The sequence below is a fragment of the Protomyctophum bolini genome (genome assembly GCF_963924005.1).
Source record: "Protomyctophum bolini genome assembly, chromosome: 12".
NCBI classification, from domain to species: domain Eukaryota; kingdom Metazoa; phylum Chordata; class Actinopteri; order Myctophiformes; family Myctophidae; genus Protomyctophum; species Protomyctophum bolini.
The window spans coordinates 18,386,555-18,408,739 of NC_137873.1; the positions used below are offsets into that span (position 1 = coordinate 18,386,555).

The 22,185-nt window shown below is 42.1% G+C and overlaps 1 protein-coding gene across 2 annotated transcripts in view; it reads left to right on the plus strand.

The window, feature by feature from the left end:
• ephb3a (eph receptor B3a) overlaps nt 1-22,185 on the plus strand; it is a 68,970-nt gene that overhangs the window by 31,424 nt on the left and 15,361 nt on the right. For both annotated transcript variants that reach the window (XM_080778643.1, XM_080778644.1), the window contains exons 6-12: nt 830-954; nt 2,640-2,796; nt 3,983-4,091; nt 4,493-4,545; nt 8,074-8,196; nt 9,955-10,202; nt 20,331-20,546. In XM_080778643.1, coding sequence (XP_080634769.1) covers nt 830-954; nt 2,640-2,796; nt 3,983-4,091; nt 4,493-4,545; nt 8,074-8,196; nt 9,955-10,202; nt 20,331-20,546 — 1,031 coding nt within the window. The remainder of the gene's footprint in view (nt 1-829; nt 955-2,639; nt 2,797-3,982; nt 4,092-4,492; nt 4,546-8,073; nt 8,197-9,954; nt 10,203-20,330; nt 20,547-22,185) is intronic.

Genomic DNA, 22,185 nt, shown 5'->3' on the forward strand with positions numbered 1-22,185 from the left:
GGCCGGGTCAAACCAAAGACTCTAAAAATGGGACCCCCTTGCTTGGCACTCAGCATCAAGGGTTGGATTGGGGGTAAGTCCCTGCGACATACTGGCATCATGTCCAGGGGGTGTACTTGTACATCAAAGCTGCCTGGTGCTGGAGATAGGCTCCTGCCCTATGGACCTCATAGCTCGGCCACGCCTCATGACATCATGGCTCGGCAAGACTTACTTACCATTCATTTTCAATGGAAGCCACATACAAACTGTCACCCAAAAGTTACAAAGCTACAAAATAAAGTTGAGCTGGCTTCAACTTCACACTAGCAGCTACAAAGCAAGTGTTTCCTTTCACCTTCTCTCTCCAAACAAGTCCTGTTTGTAATGGACTGAAAAACTAATTACTTCCATCAGCCAGTTCCCTCTCGTTTTTAGACCAAAGCCTTTATATTGTCCTTTATATTTTTCTCGCTCATAGGACACACGTTTGATGACATCAACGAGTATGTTGCTGAACCACAACTCTGGGACAGATATGCAGCCTGTGTGGCTTTGTAGTTTTGTATCTTTTGTAGCTTGCCAGTGTGTCCAGTTCTGTGTGATATAAAGTGATATAAGTCTATTTTAGGGGGTGTCACGGGAATGTTTTATTCCATATCGTTTCATACAAAGTACATAGTACATCAAACTATTCACTTTGTCATCTCAGGACTTGAATCACCTGCTTTGCTACCCTTCGAAAAACAACAAAGTGACCCACCATTTGTTTCAAAACCTTTTTGACGTGATATTTTTGGAATGACACGCTTGCCATTTATTAAACCTGCCTTGTGTTTTCCCATCTCAGCGCCGTCGGCAGTGCCCACCGTGCATCTGATGAGGTCCACCGCTGACACACTCAGTCTGTCATGGCTGCCCCCGGAGAAGCCCAACGGGGTCATCCTCGACTACGAGATCAAATACTACGAGAGGGTGAGAGAGACACCAGTTATTTATGGTTGCTGTCGGAGTGTGTTACCTCGTATCTCCATGCTGTGTTTCGTTGCTGTCGGGCGGAAACCTCTTATCTAACCTTTTGTCTATGTATGTCCTACTTGATCATACTACAGCCTGTCAGCGTCACACAAAAGTATCAAGAGTAGCAGATCCACAAGCTCGAAATGTAACGTGAAGCCACATGCAGATAGCTTGTAGATGTGCTTCTTTTGAATCTGAATCTTGAAACCGTTTTGGACATGCAAGGTTTCCACCCGATAGAGACGATATATGCATTATATGTAAACCCATAACTCAGAGAGTGTACGGGTATATTTGGTTACGCTTGTACACTCTCAGAGCTACAAACTTGCAAGGGTCCATTTGATACCTAACTATCATATCAGTCATTTTAGCTGGGGCTAAAATGGAACACCCTCAAGAAAACCTGGGGGTCCCCAGACACCACTCTGAGAACCACTGGATTCATGAATATAATGGTAATCATTAGATAATTAGTTAATATCTGACCACATCTGAAAGGTAATTTATACAGGAGAGAATCCTTCTCTTGCTTCCACTGGTCAAGCTATTGGAATGTTTTACGTTGTTTCATGCTGAATGCTGTGTGATTTCTCTCTGCCATCAGAATGAACTTCCAACAGGCAGGCATTAAATCTCTAATTACATAAACATAAACATGTCAGGAAGGGAGCAAACAGTGAGACCAGACGAACGGATTAAGACGGATTCACACGTAGTTGCACTCTGGTGTCTTGCACCGAAAATAGCCGTTCTACAAGCTCACAATGTGTCCCACAGCTACACATTGTGAACTTGTAGATTGGTGTTCAGCACCACATGGAACGAAGTATAAATTAAGCTGTTATGACGTTTTGAAATTCATCAACTGCGACACTTTGTTTTATGATAAATAAAGATGATTTTAGTCTAAAATGAGAGACATGCTGTATTCACTGGGATCCCGTACTCGTTTAGCATTCATTTATGACCCTTATGACTTGGCATCAAAGTCTTCTCATGACACCAGAGAAGCAAGAAAAAAACAAAAAAGAAATTTGTTGAGCTGAAAATATCACAGAAACACAACCTTGAAATGTTTATGCTCAAAGTGTATGTTTGTATTAGTCGCTCGGGTGGCACAGTGGTAAAGTATCTGCCCACACGACAGAGTCTAGGGGTTCGAATCCATCACCGTGTTCAGGGAAGGGAAGAGGTAGCATCCTCCCGGTGGAGACTCCTCACTGGCAGCCAGTTGAGTCAGTATGGTGACAGTATGGTGACAACATACAGAAATATGTGTACAGAGGAATTAATCGACCAATTGTCAGCATTCTGATTGGTTCCTGACCGACTAACCAGCAGCCTCCTTCTGCACCTGCTTCAGGTTGTTTATGCTGAACTTTGTAATGCCCACTCACTTTACTGCACCCGAGATGTACATTTTTACTGAGGCCAAGTTTAAAATAAGAATTGAATATTTTAAAATCAATTACGAAGCAATTGAAAAAGGTGTTTTTTCAGTGGTAGTCGATGGAGAAAGGGGATGTCTGCCCAACCAAAACAACAGTCAGCAACCAATGGGAAGAGGTGCATGAACAATTATTGATCAACGACTGGAGAGGAATAGAGAAAGACGTCTGTACTTTGTGTTCCGGCAGGGCCAGGCCATGTCCCACACTGTCACCTCCCAGTACAGCTCTGGCCAGGTGGAGGGGCTGAGGGCAGCCACCCCCTACGTGGTCCAGGTGCGAGCTCGCACCGTGGCTGGGTACGGACGCTACAGCTCTCCCATGGACTTTACCACCAGTCTGCACAGTAAGGCCAGCTCATCTCTACTCCAATGCCTCCTTCTTTACAGCATTGTGTACAGGACACCGTTTTTTAATGGGTTGTAAGTAACAGCTCCCCTTTTTAAGTTCCTATATTAAAAAAAAACTTACAAATCTAAAGATTAGATTTATTTTTCCATAAAAAAACTTCTAAAAACATTACAAGTATTTTTGAAATTATTAATTAATTGTCTCTTTAGTGCCTGAAACGGTTTGGGAACCAATGCTTTAGAGTCTGTCAATTATCTGTGTAGTTACATTTTTCCAAACAGATGTTGAACAGATCTCTTGTGGCTGCTTTCAGGATTCACTATGTAAAAAAAGGAGGGGAGGGGGGAGGGTTTAACCACTTAGATCCTATATACTTCTTATTATGACAATTAGCAAAAGTCAAAGTGAGATATTTTTGCTATTTTGTTATTTGTAAAACAAAAAAGAAGAGGAAGAAGAAAATAATATAGACACCAGAGTTGATCATTAATTGGTAATTAATGTAAAGTAGGGATGAACCTCTTTGGAAAATTATTGTCTGATACCGATGTTTAACTCTATCTCTACCGCTATCTGTTAGCATAACCCCCAGCTCCAGGGGCCAGCATACACGTTCACTTTAAGAAGACTGTGTTTGCCCGCCCCCACACACTCTTGTTACACACACCACCGCAGCATTGGAACAAGCACACACTCTTTACCTCTCGTCAGAAGCGTTTACATGGTGCCAGTACATCATCTTCAGTACAAATTAAATCCGAAATGTGGATGGCAGAAAATCCACCAATACAGCGATCCTAGAATCTGAGTACGTACGTACGTACCTGGGGAAAAAAATAGTTAAAATAACAATTTAGCCGATAGCCGATACTGATACCGATATGTTTATTTTGTTTTGGTTGTTTTTATTTCCTCTGTTTGTGCCAGGAAAACAAATTCATCTTCAATACAAGAAATACATGTTCTGAATCTACAGCTTGGTAGGCTGCAGATAACCAACACACCAACATAGCCAATGCAAAATGTATGCTTATTAACAACAGATAAATATCGGCTAATGCCATCGGTCATGTCAGTTTTATTTGCCGATACCGATATTGACCGATAAACCCCAGCTGCTTTGATCGTTGGATTATCGTTGGATCATACCTTACGTCTGCATGTGACTGTCTATATTCCAGGTGACCCTCAGAGATCGGTCCAGGACCAGCTGCCTCTCATCGTGGGTTCGGCATCGGCGGGACTGGTGGTCATCGTGGCCTTGGTGGTCATAGCCGTCATCTGCCTCAAGTGAGCCTCTCATTCTATGAACTCGCATCTCGAATGAAATGTTTCACTCGCTCTCAAAAAAAATCACTTGTTTCCTTTTTATGTTGTGGCAGAGCTCATGCACTTAATTAAACCCTATACACATTGTTGTATGTCTAATAGGGGAAATAGCTAATCTACGCGCTAACAACACACTGCGTTGCGATATTGTCTGTTTTTGTTGAATGTTCACCTATTTTTGCCAATTGTTCGCCTGTCATGACATGCCCAGAATTAGAATGCCAGCATCAGCAGCAGCAGTATTTCTGGAACAAATTATAATATGATTTTACAGCCTTCTGTTGTCAGTTAACTTATTTTATTAAAGTCAAGGGCACAGTTTGAAGATGAATAACTGATTTCATTTATTTATTTATTTTTAGGAAACAACGCACCGGCTCAGAACTGGAGTACACAGAGAAATTGCAGCAATACAGTAAGTTTGTGTGTGTGTGTGTGTGTGTGTGTGTGTGTGTGTGTGTGTGTGTGTGTGTGTGTGTGTGTGTGTGTGTGTGTGTGTGTGTGTGTGTGTGTGTGTGTGTGTGTGTGTGTGTGTGTGTGGTCTGTCTGTGTGTGTGTGTGTGTGTGTGTGTGTGTGTGTGTGTGTGTGTGTGTGTGTGTGTGTGCACTCGTATTATACTTATTCTAATTAATGATTACCATTATATTCATTAATCCAGTGGTTCTCAAAGTAGTGTCCGGGGACCCCGGGGCAACCAGCTAATTAGCCAGGTTTACAACTAGGACAATATTCAGGTTGGGATTAGGCATTAGGTTTAGTTGTTAGATTTAGAGTTAAACCAGATTTATACTTTGTTGTGCTGCCGGTGTCATGCTCCAAAAAATAACAGATAACTCAGGTTGGAGGGCTAGGGTTAAAAATGACCCAAAGATATTGCCGTCCTAATAAGTATAGTTGTGTGCGTGCGTGAGTGCGTGCGTGCGTGCGTGCATGTATACGTGCGCGTGTGAGACAGATTTTCGAGGAAACATTTGAGTATGGTAAACCTAATCCCAGTCCATGTCTACGTTATGGGAATCTTTTGTCGGAATGTCAACGAACCAGTGAACCAATGAGACACAGCTATTGGTGCTTGCATATGCTCTGCTTTCCTCTCTTTTGTACTGTGTGCAGTACATTTATTTTACACATACCGGTATATAAAAACTGAAGTGATTCATTGCACAGCACTTTGGTCAACTTCAGTTGTTCTTTGAATGTGCTTTACAAATAAACTCGACTTGACTCGACTGTGTGCGCGCCGCCTACCTACTTTAAAAAGAACGCGTCACCTGCTGCTATCACCACCTGCTATCACACGCTGTTCTGTGGATAATTTGTTTGTTTGTGCTGTGAGCATGGTGCTGGAATGACATTGTTGACAATCAAAGAGACATGTCCAAATCCAAAAGAAGTTAATGAGCCTAAAGTTGTAACATACGCCTTCAGAACTATATATCATGGTGTTGACGACTCTCCAAACTTTTGTTGAAAGTCTCAAACAATGAAAATACAGCAAAGTTTTGGTTTGAGTTAATAACCCCCCATGGGGTTGGTGCCAGGCATATTGCTGAGTGACTGCCGAAGGGGTGCATGACGCAACTCTGTGCCAAGCGCTCAACTTTGTAACCAAAGCTCACGTCAGCGAATTTATATACCAGAGTAGCTGTCGGTTTTTCCACCCACGTTATGCTTTCACTACTTAAATGCTTAAACCCTTTAGACAATGGGCACTCGGTTGGTGCTGTAGTAAAGTATCTTCCCACCACCGTAGAATCTTGGGGTCCGAATCCACCGCAGTGCACCCGGCTTTGTCGAGCTTCTATACGAATACAAATTGCATGCGTTCGGGGAAGGGAAGGTGGGCTGGACGGGGAGGGCGATATTTGTTAATACATGTTACTCCTATGGGCTGGGGCGGCACATGTCAGTGGGGAGTGGTGGGCAGGAGGAGTTGGATGAAAGCTTTACAGTATGTCCTCCTGGTGGGGGCTCCTCACAGGCAGGTGAGCCGGTAGGATACGATAGCAGTGACAACACACAGCAGAAATGTTTGTGGGGAGTTATAGATTGGCATAACGTGTCACGGTACGCTCCTCTGCCCTTGGACTTTGTCTGTGTTTTGGGACTTATTACTTGTATTTGTGTTCTGTACCTTATTTTGTAATAGTGTTCTGTGATTTCCTGTCTGCCTTGTTTTCTGTCACCTGCCTTGTCTCACCTCCCTGTATTAGTGTAACCCTAGCCACCTGTGTTCTGTTGTCTGTTAGCCTATCCCAGTGTTGATTGTGTGTTTCAGTTCACCTGTGTGTAGTTAGTCTTGTCTATATATATGCCCCAGTGTTTTCAGTTCCTTGTCTGTTCGTTGTCGCATATGATTTGGTCAGTATACCTTGTGTGTATTCTTTGTCCTAGTAAGTCATAGTTATTTCCAAGTTTATTGTTCCCTGTGACTTCTTTGAGATTAAAACCTCTTGAACATTCACTTCTCTGCCTGGCCTGGTCGTTCTGCATTTGAGTCCTATACCTCCGTGTCCATACTGTGACATAACGGCTAAATTGGGGAGAAAAATAATATTAAATTAATTTAAATGAAATACTTAACCAGTAACCACATGAACCCTAGTCTAGATTTAGTCAACTGCACCTGAGCCCTGTCTCTGTACTCCAAATCTCTACACCAATTTCTTCACCAAATCTCTTTTGGTGTAGACAAAAAAAGCCCCAAAATAGACCACCTACAAGCTAATCGTGTGTGTGTGTGTGTGTGTGTGTGTGTGTGTGTGTGTGTGTGTGTGTGTGTGTGTGTGTGTGTGTGTGTGTGTGTGTGTGTGTGTGTGTGTGTGTGTGTGTGTGTGTGTGTGTGTGTGTGTGTGTGTGTGTGCGCGCGCGTGTGCGTGTGCGTGTGCGCGTGTGCTTGCGTGAGGTCCATGAGGGGAGATAGTGTGTGCTAGTCTGTCAATGTGTGAGGAAGCACCTGATTCATTGAATTAGTACAATCAGCTGACCGAGGCAGGAAACGCCATTTGCTGGATGGAACTCATGGTCCAGTCAAATTAGTAGATTACCTGGAAAACAACAAGCCTTCAAATCCATTCCCACGGAAAGCACTCACATCCTCCTCAACTCATGTTGAAGTTTATCTTACTGAGTGGAAAGTAACTAAGTACATTTACTAAAGTACTGTACTTAAAGGGATAGTTCATACAAAAAATATATTGTCAAGTCCAACCCAGCGGTGCCTGGTAAGTGGACTTTAAACCGATGATGATGAATAATTACTCACCCCATGGAGACTTGAATTCATGGTGTTTTTGTCGCATTCCTAAGTCAATAATTTGCACACAATTTAAAAAAAAATGCTTTGAGCTTTCCTGGAATTTATGGGTTAAGTACGGTTTTAGGTACATTCACTTTGTATTAACATTTTTCAGTACTTCATACTTCTACTCCACTAGAGGCAAATATTGTACTCTTTATTCCAATACAATTTATTCCACCACATTATTGATAACTTAATTTTTCTTCATAGAACATTTTCACTTTCAGTTAACATAGTTTTGCTCAGAGGGGTGGCATGACCTAGCACTGGTATGTTGAGTTGAACAAAACAACAATTAAATGATGTCATATTTAAATTCTATTATTTCAACATGACCTTAAATGTGACCAATGTGAGAAACATCAAGGCTTATTCTGTACTGGATGTGAAGATGTTTCTATTTATAAATTTGTTTGGGTTTTGTGCACTTGTTTTTCTTGAACACAAATGTACAGGATGTGATTTAGATAGCAATAGCATGTTTTTTGCACAGATGCTAGGTTCATTGTTTACCTGGCTGGTATCCTAGTTTATTGAGGCGTTGCACTTTTCTTTTTGCATTCATTCTATTCATGTGATGTGTACCTTATTGTTAGAGTGTTTGCTAAAAGGCCTAAATTGACAATTCTCTCCATCTTCAGTTTCTCCGGGGGTGAAAGTGTACATCGACCCGTTCACTTACGAGGACCCCAACGAAGCTGTCCACGAATTTGCCAAAGAGATCGACATCTCCTGTGTGAAAATAGAGGAAGTTATCGGTGCAGGTAAACCAAGTCACAGTATTTTTCCCCAATACTGAAAAGCAAGGATCAGGTGGCATAATTCCATTTTATTATTCCCAATTCTTTATGAATCCCTTAAATCTCTTGTTACCAGAGATAACCTTTTCTGGGAGCAGAAGGAACATAGTTTCTCTGCAATGGTTTAACTCAACTACAATTATTTGACAGCTTTAGTTATTAGTTACTTTACTACACAGATTTAGATTATTATTACAAAACATGCATTAACCACTCAAGCCCAATTTTATACTTAGGCTATTCAAAAATAGATGATTTTGTGGTTGTACTTTGGTACTTTATGTATTGATATGAGGAAACCTCATAAATACTGTTAGAGTTACTTTTCAGGATTCAAATTCAAAATCATAAAAAGTAGCAGATCGATAAGCTCGGATGTAGATTGTAGAGGCATTCATTAAAAAGAAAATGGAGATTAGAGGTTTCTGCCCCACAACAGCGACATTTTGGTATTGCTACTTTTACTCTAGTAAAACCATCAAAGTTCCACTGTAGAGCTGTGAGCCATGGGTGGTGGAGGCCTAGGGCGGTGGAGGTGAAAGTCTTCTCTCCTCTGCTTCTCTGCTTCTCTGAGCTTGTTTTGTCTCCAGGAGCATGTCGTGTCCTAAGTTCACCTCCAAATGACAGTCTGTTCCCACTCGTCCGACCTCTCTCTCTCTCTCTCTCTCTCTCTCTCTCTCTCTCTCTCTCTTTCTCTCTCTCTCTCTCTCTCTCTCTCTCTCTCTCTCTCTCTCTCTCTCTCTCCTGCTCCTCATAAACACACTCTCAATCAAGGCACCAGGCGCAAAGCCCTCAAGTTCCTCACTCGTCCTCCCCCCTCTCCTCCCCCTCCCTCCTCCACCGGCCCGAGGTCACAGTCACTCGGTCCAGGACGTTCTCTCCCTCTCTTCCCCAGCGTCTTAGACCCGTGAGGTCCCTGTCTCTCCTCTCTGCTGTCTCTCTCTCACTGTCTCCTCTCCATCTTAGACCTGTGAGGTCCCTGTCTCTCCTCTCTGCTGTCTCTCTCTCACTGTCTCCTCTCCATCTTAGACCTGTGAGGTCCCTGTCTCTCCTCTCTGCTGTCTCTCTCTCACTGTCTCCTCTCCATCTTAGACCCGTGAGGTCCTCGTCGCTTCTCTGTCTCTCTCTGTCTCTGTCTCTCTGTGTGTGTGTGTGTGTCTCTCTCTCTCTCCCTCTCCCTCCGCTGCCTTAGTTCCCTCTAGGGCTGCAACTATCGATTATTTTCTTAGCGATTACTCTGGATAATTTATTTTTTTATTAATCAATTAATCGGAAGCTTTTTGTTTTTCTTTCTTTTTGTTTTTAAACATTTGTATGTATCAATGAATCGATTAACCACTTCATTGTATACTTTATCACACAAGCTATGTACCAAAATAGTGAATATTTTCTTTGACGACGCTTTGAAAGTTTTTGCCTTTGAAGATGTTTGCCTATAATGACATGCCCAAAATAGGGTTTGACTATTAATTGGTAATTATATATATTTTCTTATTATAATGGATTAAATCAGTTAGTTGGATTAAGTGTTTGCAGCCCTAGTTCCCAGCACACTCCAGAATGCTCACTCTCTCCTCCGTATCGTCCAGTAATATTCCCTCTCCCTCACTCCCCATCCCACCCACACCTTCTCCTCCACCACCCCGTGACCCCAACCTTCTCCTCCACCACCCTTTTGTCGCTCCCCTCCTCCATCACGTCCCCCCCCCCCATCCCCACCAGGTGAGTTTGGCGAGGTGTGCCGCGGCCGCCTCAAGCAGCCAGGGCGCCGGGAGGCCGTGGTGGCCATCAAGACACTGAAGGCGGGCTACACGGAGCGCCAGAGGCGGGACTTCCTGGCCGAGGCGTCCATCATGGGCCAGTTCGACCACCCCAACGTCATCCGCCTGGAGGGCGTGCTGACGCGCAGCTGCCCCGTGCTCATCATCACCGAGTTCATGGAGAACGGCGCGCTCGACTCCTTCCTGAGGGTAAGGACTGCCGTGGCCCGATGCACCGCCGTGTTCGTTTTTTCTATTTCAATTCAAGGAGCTTTACTGGCATGAGAAAACGTAAATATAGTTTTAAACTGTTTCCAGTTGAAAACTCGGAAAGTGTGTACAGTTGGAGGGGGTATACCATTTTGTAAACAGAGCTATGTCACATTGCATCATTATATACATGTTATACAGGGTATAAAGCTTTTTTGAAACACATTTTGAAACAAATAGCAGCATTTTTTCTCAAGACTATTTGTTTTTTAACAATTTTTGTACGTCACCATAAACAACTAAGTACTGTATAATACAGGATTAAGTGGTACAAAAATCTAACCGCGCGCTGTTTGGATCGATGGTGAGAGGAATACACTATTTTGCATCTTTTGACCCAAACCCGTTGGCACAAATCCCAGAGGAGAGAGGAAGGGCATGCATGTCACCCCACCCCCCCCCCCCCCCCCCCCTGACTTCAGAAAGACATGAAGTTGGCCCCTCTATGAGTTATTTCAAAATACGCTTTTAAATGTAATATCTATATTTAAGGGAAGCTGACACTACTTCAAACACAACTCTTTATGAGGGTTTTGTTTATGCGCACTCCCCACGTATCCTGCTAAATGTTTTGATCTGTTTGGGAAATTAACTCTTGGCCGGTAATGTCTTCACTCAGCTCGTTGTTGTGACAGAGAGGGATGAATAATGAACGTTTACAAAAAAGAAAAGGTAACCTGACGGTATTTACCACCTCAAGTGATTTAACTTGTCCCCTGCCAAATTCATAGTTAGATCTTAGTCGGAAAACAGCTGCCAAAAGAATCCATAGGGCATACATCATCATCAACATCACTTGTTATCAACAGTGCTGTTAACTGCGGGAGTTTAATGAGCGAAGTTCAGCGAACGAGAACGGATATAAACAGTGGAGCTAAAAAAAGACAAACGTATTGAAAAAGGAACATTTTGTTCCATAACATTTGCACGGCTTTACAGTATGAGTCACCGTCTCACCGACGCAAGCCAGAACATTTATCGTCCCAATGAAAATTAATTTACATCTCGGGTCAGTGGATAAACAGCATATTGTCAACTGACTGTGTTATCAACTGAAGATGATGCTGACGTTGGATGAATGGATGACGTTGCATAGCACAAGGTTCAAGTGCCCAAACAGTGGTGAGTGGCCCAGCCTTCTTCAGGAACAGACAAACACGCAAACTGAAATGGTCTTAGCACTTAGTTATGTGCAGAGGTCATCTGTGTGTTTTGCTATGCTTTCTCTTAATGATTTGAATTCATGCGGATGCACAGTATCAATTCTTGAAAATCCTGCAATTAGGCATGCGTGTGTGTGTGTTAATGTGTTTGTTTTTAAGTGAACGTCAAGTCCTAATTTTAGCACCGTAACGCACGCGATAGTAGTGTCGTTCATCATGCATTGAAAATGGGTCTTTTCTCACACTAAATGTCCACACAGACACGCACGCACACACACATACACACACACACACACACACACACACACCACGCATGCACGCACGCATGCACGCACGCGCGCGCACACACACACACACACACACACACACACACACACACACACACACACACACACACACACATCCACCTCCGGGGTGATGGGGATTTGTTTATTCCTGTTAAGAGACAGATTAAACGATTAAACGTTTTGAACGTGTGGAAAGCTGGAAGGCAGAAGCTGTCAGTGTGCTTGACACGGATGACTGATGCCGAGGTGAACTAGCAGACAGCCTATCCCACACAGAATGGCTTGGGTGCATTACATTGGGCTGCAGCGAGCACTGTTCTGGACTATCACCTACACTACGGAGTGGTTCTCAACCTTTTCAGGCCATGGCCCGTGACCCCCCCAAAATAATAATGTTTGAACTAGGGACCCCCACCCTGAAGCCCTTGGAAATGAAGGGGTTGAGGCATTACGTTTTGTTTGACTCAGTTGTACAGATACATGAACATAGCTGCTTGTGTAGAAACCTCGAAGGCAGGAGCTGTCAGTGTGTTCCGTTGTGAGCTTGTAGATCTGCTATTTTCAAAATGTTTGCCTTTCTTATTATTTGACAATTTGACTAGTTTTTATAGTATAGTTTGTTGATTATTTTCCTTCTTTCTTTTTTGAGGTATTAAAAACATCTTAAAATATCTGAAATTGTTACTTCACTGTCATCTCTGGACCCCCCAAAACAATGTGTCACTATAGAGCGTTGCAGTCCCGCCCCCTTTCAGAACGACGAGGACCCAGGAAATAATTCCCTGTTCATTTTCTCCATAGACGTTTCAAAAAGTAATTATTTAAAGACGTTTACACCGTGGACAAAGCCACTCGCCTCGTGACAAATTATGACACAATGTTCTGGGCCGATCGAATAGACGAGAAGACAAACAAAACAAAAAGTGTTGTATCCTGCCTTTATTTTCTTCTTTATAATTATCTAATCTGCCAAAAACATTGTGTTTATTGTCATGATTTGTCACAACAAGAGTTGGCTTAAACCGTGGTGTAAACGTCTTTAAATAAATACTTTTTGAAAAGTCTATGGGGAAAATGAACCGGGAATTATTTCCAGGGTCCTCGTCAGGGGCGGGAGTGCGACGCTCTATAGTAGTGGAGTAAAATGTTACAATATTTGCCTCTGAGATGCAGTGAGAGAAGAAGTATAAAGTATTGAAAATAGACATAATCGGCCCAGGCGGTGGCGTAACCGTCTGGGCACCCGACTGGTAATCCAGTCGCAGTGTTCCGTGGGTTCGACTCCCGAGCCCGACACGGCCTTTACTGCATGTCTTCCCCCATCTCTCTCCCGTTTCCTGTCAGCATACTGTCTGTCCCTTTAAAAAAACAATAAAAAAAAATATCTTAGAAAAAAAAAAAAAAAAAGACATAATCAAGCAAAGTAAAAGCACTGGGCGACTGTGTCTCAGGAGGTAGAGCAGGTCATCCAATGATCCATGGGTCGGCGGTTCAAATCCCGGCTCCTCCTGTCTACATGTCGAAGTGTCCTTGGGCAAGACACTGAACCCCAAATTGCTCCCGATGTGCTGGTTGGTACCTTGCATGGCTTCCGCCGCAATCGATGTATGAATGTAATGCACAATCTATGTAAAGCGCCTTGGATAAAAGGCGCTATATAAATACACCATTTACCATTTATTTACCACCTCAATATTGTATGTAACTAATCACCCCAGTACCCATATTCCGGGAGGGATTCACAAAAAATAGCAGATCTACAAGCTCACAATTTCTCATGTTGCAATATGCTCTGAGCTTCGGCTATCTTTGAGAGATTTTGTCACTAAGAATAGAGGGTTTACACTTTACAGTAAGTGGTTGGTACTTGAGTAAAAGTACTTTAGCTATTTCCCCACCACTGATCACTTCTGCTGGGTGGAAACATATACTTTCCAGGATTCAAATTAAAACAAGAAATGATCACATAGTGATATTTGTCAGGTGAAAGAAGCGCTGCCTCCGTTGTGTTCTCCCCCCCCCCCTCCAATATTAGTATGATTATTGCACGTGTGTTTGTATCACAACCTCGCGACTCGCGGCAGTTGTTTGTGTGCGCTGTCTCCGTTGTGTTCTCCCCCCCATATTAGTGTGATTATTATTTTAGTAACGTGTATGTTTGTGTGTCACAACCTCGCGCCTCGCGGCCGTTTCAGCCGTGTTTGGTTCGAAGTTATATTGATTACCAGTTATATGGATACTCTTCCTTCCCCGCCACCCCGTGAGTGTTGCGCATGCTTCTCTTGCTCTGCACTGTATGTACAGTATGCGTGCAACCTGTGTTGTGGCTGGCTGTCATATTTGACCCTCCCCTTCCCATTGGCCAGAAGGAGGCTTTGCCGTTGGTTGGTGTCCCATCGGCCAGAGGAGCCAATCAGATCAGTCGAACTGGGTGGTGAATTGAATTGGTTCTTTACATTTCATGAGCGATGTTAGGTCAGGTTTCACCTGACAAAGAAATTGCGAAAGTAGCAGATTCACAAGCTTAAAACGCATCGCCACATTTTGAGCTTGTGGATCTGCTACTTTTCATGCTTTGGTATGATCAAGGTATGATCAAGCAGGCCATTCATTTACAGAAAAAAAAAAAGGTTAAAATTATGGATATAAGAGGTTTCTGCCCCAACAGCAACATTATATACATCAGGGCTGTTCTGGACCACCACCTACATCAAGTTCATGCCCAACAAAGGTGTAATGAGAGAAGGGGGGGAAGGGGGGTAGTACATCCGACTGTGTGGGAAAGCTATTACACGTCACTTGCATTCAGAAGAGTGCACTAATTCCATTTTACTGCTGCATACATTAGCACGCTTGACGGGCCCTGGCTGTACTTGGGACGTGATGCTGGCTGCTGCCGTCGCTCTTAACTTTACCCTGGCCAGGATTATAATAACGCCACGCATTCCATGCATTGATATGATGTGTTTTTTTCCCTTTTTCTTTTTCTTTTGCTGTAGCTGCTCTTCTTTCGGTCGCCTACATTAGGTCCCTTCATCCCTCACATCACTTGATCACACCGTGCACCACAAGTATGATCAAATAGACTATGCATCGTTTGATAAGGACACGCTTTTACATGTGAGGTGTACTATGTATATATATATATATATACACACGACCAAAACTTATCTTCAGGAAATGGAAAAAGAACCTCCAATACATACAGTCAGTGTAGTTATTATTTAGTCACAAGCTCTTGTTAATATACTTTTTTTATTGGTTCAATATTTGTAAAACCCACACTCAACCACTTTCACTATCAACGTATTTAAAATAAATAAATAACGCATTGTGTGCTTGTAGATGAGCTATTTACTGATATTACTTTTGCATGGCACTCTTGCAATTTAGGCATTAATTTAGTTAAAATATACAAGGTTTCTGCTCGACAGTGACCATCTATGTTTCTATACAGAGAGACAGAGAGAGCACACGGCGCTCTCCTGAGGGAACTCACAGTGTGTGGAGCCCCAAAACCTCTGTGTTCCTCCTTACAAACTCCCCTCAGTCATATATCCTACCAATAACTACAGTACATGTTCACACATACATACACACACACACACACACACACACACACACACGCATGCACTCGCGCATATACGGTATAGCCTATGCACAATGCACAACAAAAAATAGGACAGAAACCTTGTATCTCCAAATCTTCCATAAATGAATGACCTACTTCATGAATGCCCATCCATACAAGAGTGTCACAAAGAAATCTCATTGCAATTTTGTTTGAAATTGTTTTGCAACGCAACGACTATGTACAAACTCATGCACATAATATTAGAGACACTGCACATATTGTACATATTCATACAGCACACACACACACACACACACACACACACACACACACACACACACGCACACACACACACACACACACACACACACACACACACATACTGTACATGCACATATGAGCACTACACACATGTGCACCACACAGGCACATAACGCAATCCCCAAGAGCTGTTGGAAGAACTGGCCATGGTAGCTGGGAGGGTCTGGCTCTGCAGTGAATCAAGCTTGTTTATGCGTCCTCTGTAGCTTGTTATTGTGTCAGAATGCACTGGAGTGTGTGGATCACAAAGCACTATGTTTATGTTTTTTGCCATGTCCTGTCCAGATGATTTCTTTTTCATGGAGCGCACAGATGTTTGTTGTGATGTTGTTTCAACACGAACCCCCTAGGTCATGAGGAGAGAAAGCATATACTGTACATATATATAGCTTGCTACGCCTTCTAAATTCTAACCTAAGGTTTCTGAAAAATTTCTACTAAAATTCATGTTGCTATGTATAGCGACATCTAAAATGACACGGATGCTTTCCCGGCTTGAAAGGTATGACGTTGTATAGGCCTCCAGGTCTAAGGCCCCGTCCACACGCCAGACTACGGGAAGTAGTCTCCATGTTTACAGAGCATGTCACCCATTTTCAGCTTATCTTGATATAATTGGTCCTCACTCCTCACTAATGCTCATTATAAGGTGGCACCGTTTCTGTCTACTCACTCTGTGTCTCTGAGGACTGAGGAGGGCTGAGGGCTGTGTAACTTGCCTATTAGTAGCATGGTTTGGTGGTCTAACTTTTTATCTTTATTTTTTATTAAGGACTGTGTCTAAAATATCAGCTTGCTAACTTTCCAGGAAGAGAAAGGCTATAGTTTTTATTAGCCTACAGCAGCTTGGAATCCTAATCGATGTTGCCATTGGTAGACACGTTTCTAAACTGTCCAAACCAATGAGATGCAGAGCGAGTAAATGGAAACGGTGCCATCTTATAATGAGCATTAGTGAGGACCAATTATATGAAGATGAACATATGAGATGAGTGATATGAAAATGTGTGAAGTGTTCCTTTAAGTGAGTATGGGGCAACCATCAGGAGAGCCTGTATTAACCACTTAAACCCTGAGCTTGTAGATCGGCTATTTTCAGCAAAGATATTTAATGTAGCACCGAAACAAAAGTACACTAGTATGGAGCCCTGAGGGACTCCACTCAGCAACGTCGAGTGGTTAATAGTGTACTGATGAGTTTAGTGCAGTACTTGTACTTAGAATGTGGCATGTTTCAGCCTGTTCACTGCTCAGCACTAAGTGTGCCACGACTATATGTCGTTTATTACAGTCTGAATAGCAAAACCTAGTCTTAGATCACAGATCACAAGATATAGTGTAGTGCAAATCCTATAGATACGTAGCTAGATGGATATAGAGCTTCATTAAATCTCAGGGGAAATTCAGTTGTCATAGTAGCACAGCAGTAAGGATGAAACAAAAGTACAGAGAGGTAGTAACACTAGTAACAAAAAGGACTATAATATCCTTGCTGTCGGGCAGAATCCTGCTACTTTTGCTGTTTTTGAATTTGAATTCTGAAAAGTAAGAGTTTTGGGACATATGACGTTTCCGCCCGACAGAGACGATATACCGTAGTACAAACACCCTTACTTAACATTACAAATCGGTATTATGTGCTTGGGCTGGTCTGGTGTGCATAATGTATAGCAAAATGATAAATAAAGCATGCACAATTGCACATCCAAAAGTAAAGTGCCAGGTTCTGGGTGGCTAGACATAAATACTGAAAGAGCTCAAAGTCTGCACTGTGGATCAAGCTCCGGAAGTGTGATTCATTTCACTTACCAGTGAACTTTTGATCCTCGCTGCTCATCCTCAGACGGTCTGAGGTGAGGAAGAGCTACCAGGCGTGAAACGTCAACTACAGTAGGTGGTAACTGAAATCAATTACACTTTTGGAGCTTGATCCAGTGTCCGGACTGGACTATGTTCTCATGCATAGTGAATAGACCACAGATAGGTGGACATTGAGGCCAAGGTATTGTCACATTTGCATTCAATCACAAAAAGATAGTAATTATGTATATATTTACTGGGTAACACCTGTAAACAAAGAAAAGGGGAAAAAAAGCTAACAATGTGTACATAAGGGCATGTAGATAAATATGAACACACCTACAGTATAGGCACGTAAATGTACAACCTATAACCATTTTTATGTGCATATCGTTGCTGGCGGTCATAAGTCTTGTGTCTATTTTTTACCTTTTTCGTTTTTCCCTAAAGGAATCCTACTTCATCATCACCCAAAAAGCAGAAAAATAGCAGATGTACAAGCTCACCACGAGCTTGTAGATCACATACAGTGACGTATATCTTTTTAATCATTGTTTATCTTTATAAATAGTATTGCGATGTCCCTATATTGTTCCTTAGTATTCAGTATACCGACCTCACCTAGAAAAAGCAAAACATACTTTGGTAAGCAAAATATTTCTGTTTCTCGTGTAAGTGAGGAAGTTAAACCTCTGTATTTTTTTAAAGCCCGTAATCTTAGACCTTCTGGGCTTATCAGCTGGTTTCCAGGAGGGAACTAGATTTGGAAAAGATAAAGGGCTTTTTGCTTTGTAAAATGAGTATCGTCTCTGTCAGGTCCAAAACAGTTACTTTTCAGGATTCAAATTCAAAAATATCAAAAGTACTATATATATGTATATGATATACTAAAAAGTATATCAAGCTATGGCGATAAGAGTTTTCTGCACGACAGTATCGATATACTGTAGAAGCTCACTGGGTTTTGTTGTGACCCCCACAGAATCACAACATCTCCCTGATCCCTTCTGACTGGATACCTAGTTGCATGTCTGATTATCTGTTACTTAAATAGGAAAGAAATGTGTGCCAATGGATCCAATGTAGTTATTATTTAGTCACATGCTTATTTTGGGGGTGAATCTGTCACTGCACATTTACACATAGAATGTCCTCTGCATTTATCCATCCTATAACTGTGAATTAATTCGGTACCCGGGGATCAGTTACGGGTTAAGTAGCCTCTTGAGACACACTGTTGGCTCACATCATTTTCAAACAGCCTAAAGCCTGATTCTTTCTACTTCGGTGCACGACGGCGTTATACCTACAAGCTCATATGCGCGACGCCTTATGAGCTTGTAGATCTGCTATTTTTTGGTGAGCAATAACCCCTCGTGCCATAGAGTATAAATTAGGCTTAATTGTCTGTACTCTCAGTCTGACTCTTGCCGCTTAGCAGAAAAAAAGCATTTTAAAGATTATTTTAGATATAAAGATATTTTCGTGAATGGAAAATGACAGTTGACAGCTCGCTGTCACAACGTTCGCGAGGCACAAGTTACAGAGACAGACTGGCATTCGAAGATTGGGGAAAGAATTGTCTAGGGGGGGTTAAGTGTCTTGCTCAGGGACACTTTGACACGGAGACTGGGTGCACCCGGGGGGGGGGGGGGGGGCAAAAGCGGTGACCTTCTCATAACCAGACAGGATCTCTATCTCTACTCTACACTCTCAGCTACGGTAATAATTGGTCAAATAACTCTGGCGGTCGTAAATGGTTTTACTCAGTACATTTTGAGGAGGGAGGGAAGAAAAACAACAACCAACCTCCCAGGTCCCTGTTTAGAATTCCAGTGATAATTGTGGCCTTTTTGTTTTTTATTGCCTTTCATTATGGTCTTAAGGAGCTTAATTATTCAGCTAATGGGATAGCCATGCTGGAAAAGGTCAGCTGTCCCAGGCTGACAGGGAGGAGCCATGAAAGGTTATGACGGATGTCAAGTTTATGTATAGGCAATAATGACTGACTGCTTTCTCTCTGCTTTCTCTCTCTCTCTCTCTCTCTCTCTCTGTCTGTCTGTCTGTCTGTCTGTCTGTCTGTCTGTCTGTCTGTCTGTCTGTCTGTCTGTCTGTCTGTCTGTCTGTCTGTCTGCCTGCCTGTCTGTCTGCCTGCCTGTCTGTGTCTCTCTCTCTCGCTCTCTCTCTCTCTCTCTCTCTCTTGGGATAAAATAAATATAAAATAATAATAATAATAAAATAACAGTTATTGCGTTGTTTTCTCATGTCGGAAAACATGTTTTTAGTATTAGTTATTTTGTATGTATTTTGTTTGTCATTTGTTTGGTCTGTCCTGCATGCCTTTGTGTTGTTGACCACAAACTGAACAGCTTTATTGTGGTTTTATCCTTTTGAATTCATTTTCTATGAAGTGATCAATCAATCAATTAGCATGTCAGAATTACATAATCGTGTAATCACAATTATTGTGCAGAATTGTCATAATCATTCAAATATTTTCAAATATAAAAAAAGACGTAATAGCTGATGTACAAGCGTGTAACAGGTCACTTCGTGGCGCACTGTATGCTTGTTGATTTTTTTTTTTACTTTGTATTTTGTTAGTTATTTATCATATCTGCCCTGTGCAATTTGATTACGAAACCTAAAAAGCTTTTATTGTAATGTATGTTCCAATGTTCAATGCCTGAATCACAATTTAATCTGAATCGTTAATCACAATTATTTACATGACAATTAATTGTCGACTTTGAATCTAGTAATTGTGACAGCCCTATTCAATCAATCAATCAATCAACCAACCAACCAACCAACCAGCCAATCAATCAAAACTCTCTCTCTCTCTCTCTCTCTCTCTCTCTCTCTCTCTCTCTCTCTCTCTCTCTCTCTCTGTCTCTCTGTCTCTCTCTCTCTCTCTGTACAGCTGAATGATGGTCGCTTCACCATGACCCAGCTGGTGGGCATGCTGCGTGGCATCGCGGCGGGCATGAAGTACCTGTCAGACATGAACTACGTGCACAGAGACCTGGCAGCGCGCAACATCCTGGTCAACAGCAACCTGGTCTGCAAGGTCTCCGACTTTGGCCTGTCGCGCTTCCTGGACGACACCTCCACCGACCCCACCTACACCAGCTCTCTGGTCAGTTTGCCGTGCGCGTATGTGTGTGTGCGTGTGTGTGTGTGTGTGTGTATGTGTACTTGTATTACTACTATTGTGAGAGCCAAATGTCACCATAAATATAGTAGAATTTGAAATATAGACCAGTGGTTCTCAAACCTTTTTGAGAATCATAAAATGGTTTGTGCCAGGGAACCCCAGTGTCCCGAAGTGGGTGCACTGTGAGCTTGTATATCTGCCATTTTTTAATAGCCAACATATGAAATGGTTTCAAATTGAAACCACTTTAATACAGCATCACAAACATTGAAACTTTCAATGTTTGTGGTGCTGTATCAACAAATGTAGCTGAGAACGCCCTGAAAACTGGCTGTTTTTAGAACATCTGAAGTATAAAATACGCATATCTAAATGACGGAGCGGTTGTGCAAAGACCCGCCCCGGCAGCACTGTTTAATGCAATTTATTTGTGCGTGTTATAAGTTGTTTTTGTTGAATTACTCATGACAAAGTTGTACAGTGTATATCCATAACATAAACAATCAGCACGCTAACAAACAATTCACTAGTTCTTTGTTTCAATCATTTTGTTATTAATATTTTTCACAATTATATTACCTGATCATCTTCTTCTTAAATACACTAGTTTGAAACTCTATACCGTCATATGCATACATCTGAACACTACATCCAAACATTGATAAGAAAGTAGGCTAGCCGGCGTTGTATCACATTGTGAAAATATAATATTTTTTAATAATAATAATAAAATGATTGAAAGAAAGAACTAGTGTATTGTCTGCACATGATGCTTGCTTATTTTATGGACATACATACTGTTGACTTTTACAACTTTGTCATGAGTAATTCAACCAAAAATACTTATAACTCGCACAAATAAATTTCCGGGCAGCACTGATTCTCAAATGACGGGCGCAACCTCTCCGTCATTTAGATATATGCATAAAATACGGCTAAAATAGTTAAACTGACTGTGATACTACAGCATATAAGGGGCATGGAAACCCTATGTTGATTTTGAAGTTTGTTTTCCATTTCAGGTTAAGAACTACAGCAGTGTAAAACATAACATGGGCTGCATAACGCTGACATTATATGGTACACAGTGATGTAAGCAACACAGCTGCAGCTAATCAAATGAATGTGTTAGATTTGAGTCGTGTCAATACTGTCTATCACGCTTGCACATTGGTATGCCCTTGGCTCATGACACGTGTATGAAAAATCTAACACACTCATTATTTGAGTTTGATGCAGCGTAACTAGTCTACCATGTTTTTAATCTGCTGTAGTAAATTTGTAGTGATCTGCTTCACCTTGACTGGAAAACGAACTGTAAAATCAGCCTGGGGTTTCATGCCCCTTTAACTAGTTTTGTTTGGGGACCCCCTGGAATCCCCTCAAGGACCCCTGCAGTGTCCCTCGTTGCTCCCTGTACCAGACTTCCGCCCCGGCGCCACAGTCAGAACATAAACAACAGTCTGACTGTAGCGCTTGTCTCATCTGTGCATCTGCTATAAATATATTACACTGTGAGTGATTACACAACACAACCAGATGGCAATTAATTAATGGAGAGAGAGAGAAAGCACACACTTTGTTTACTTGTGTGTGTGCCTGCCAGAAATGGCAAAATCTC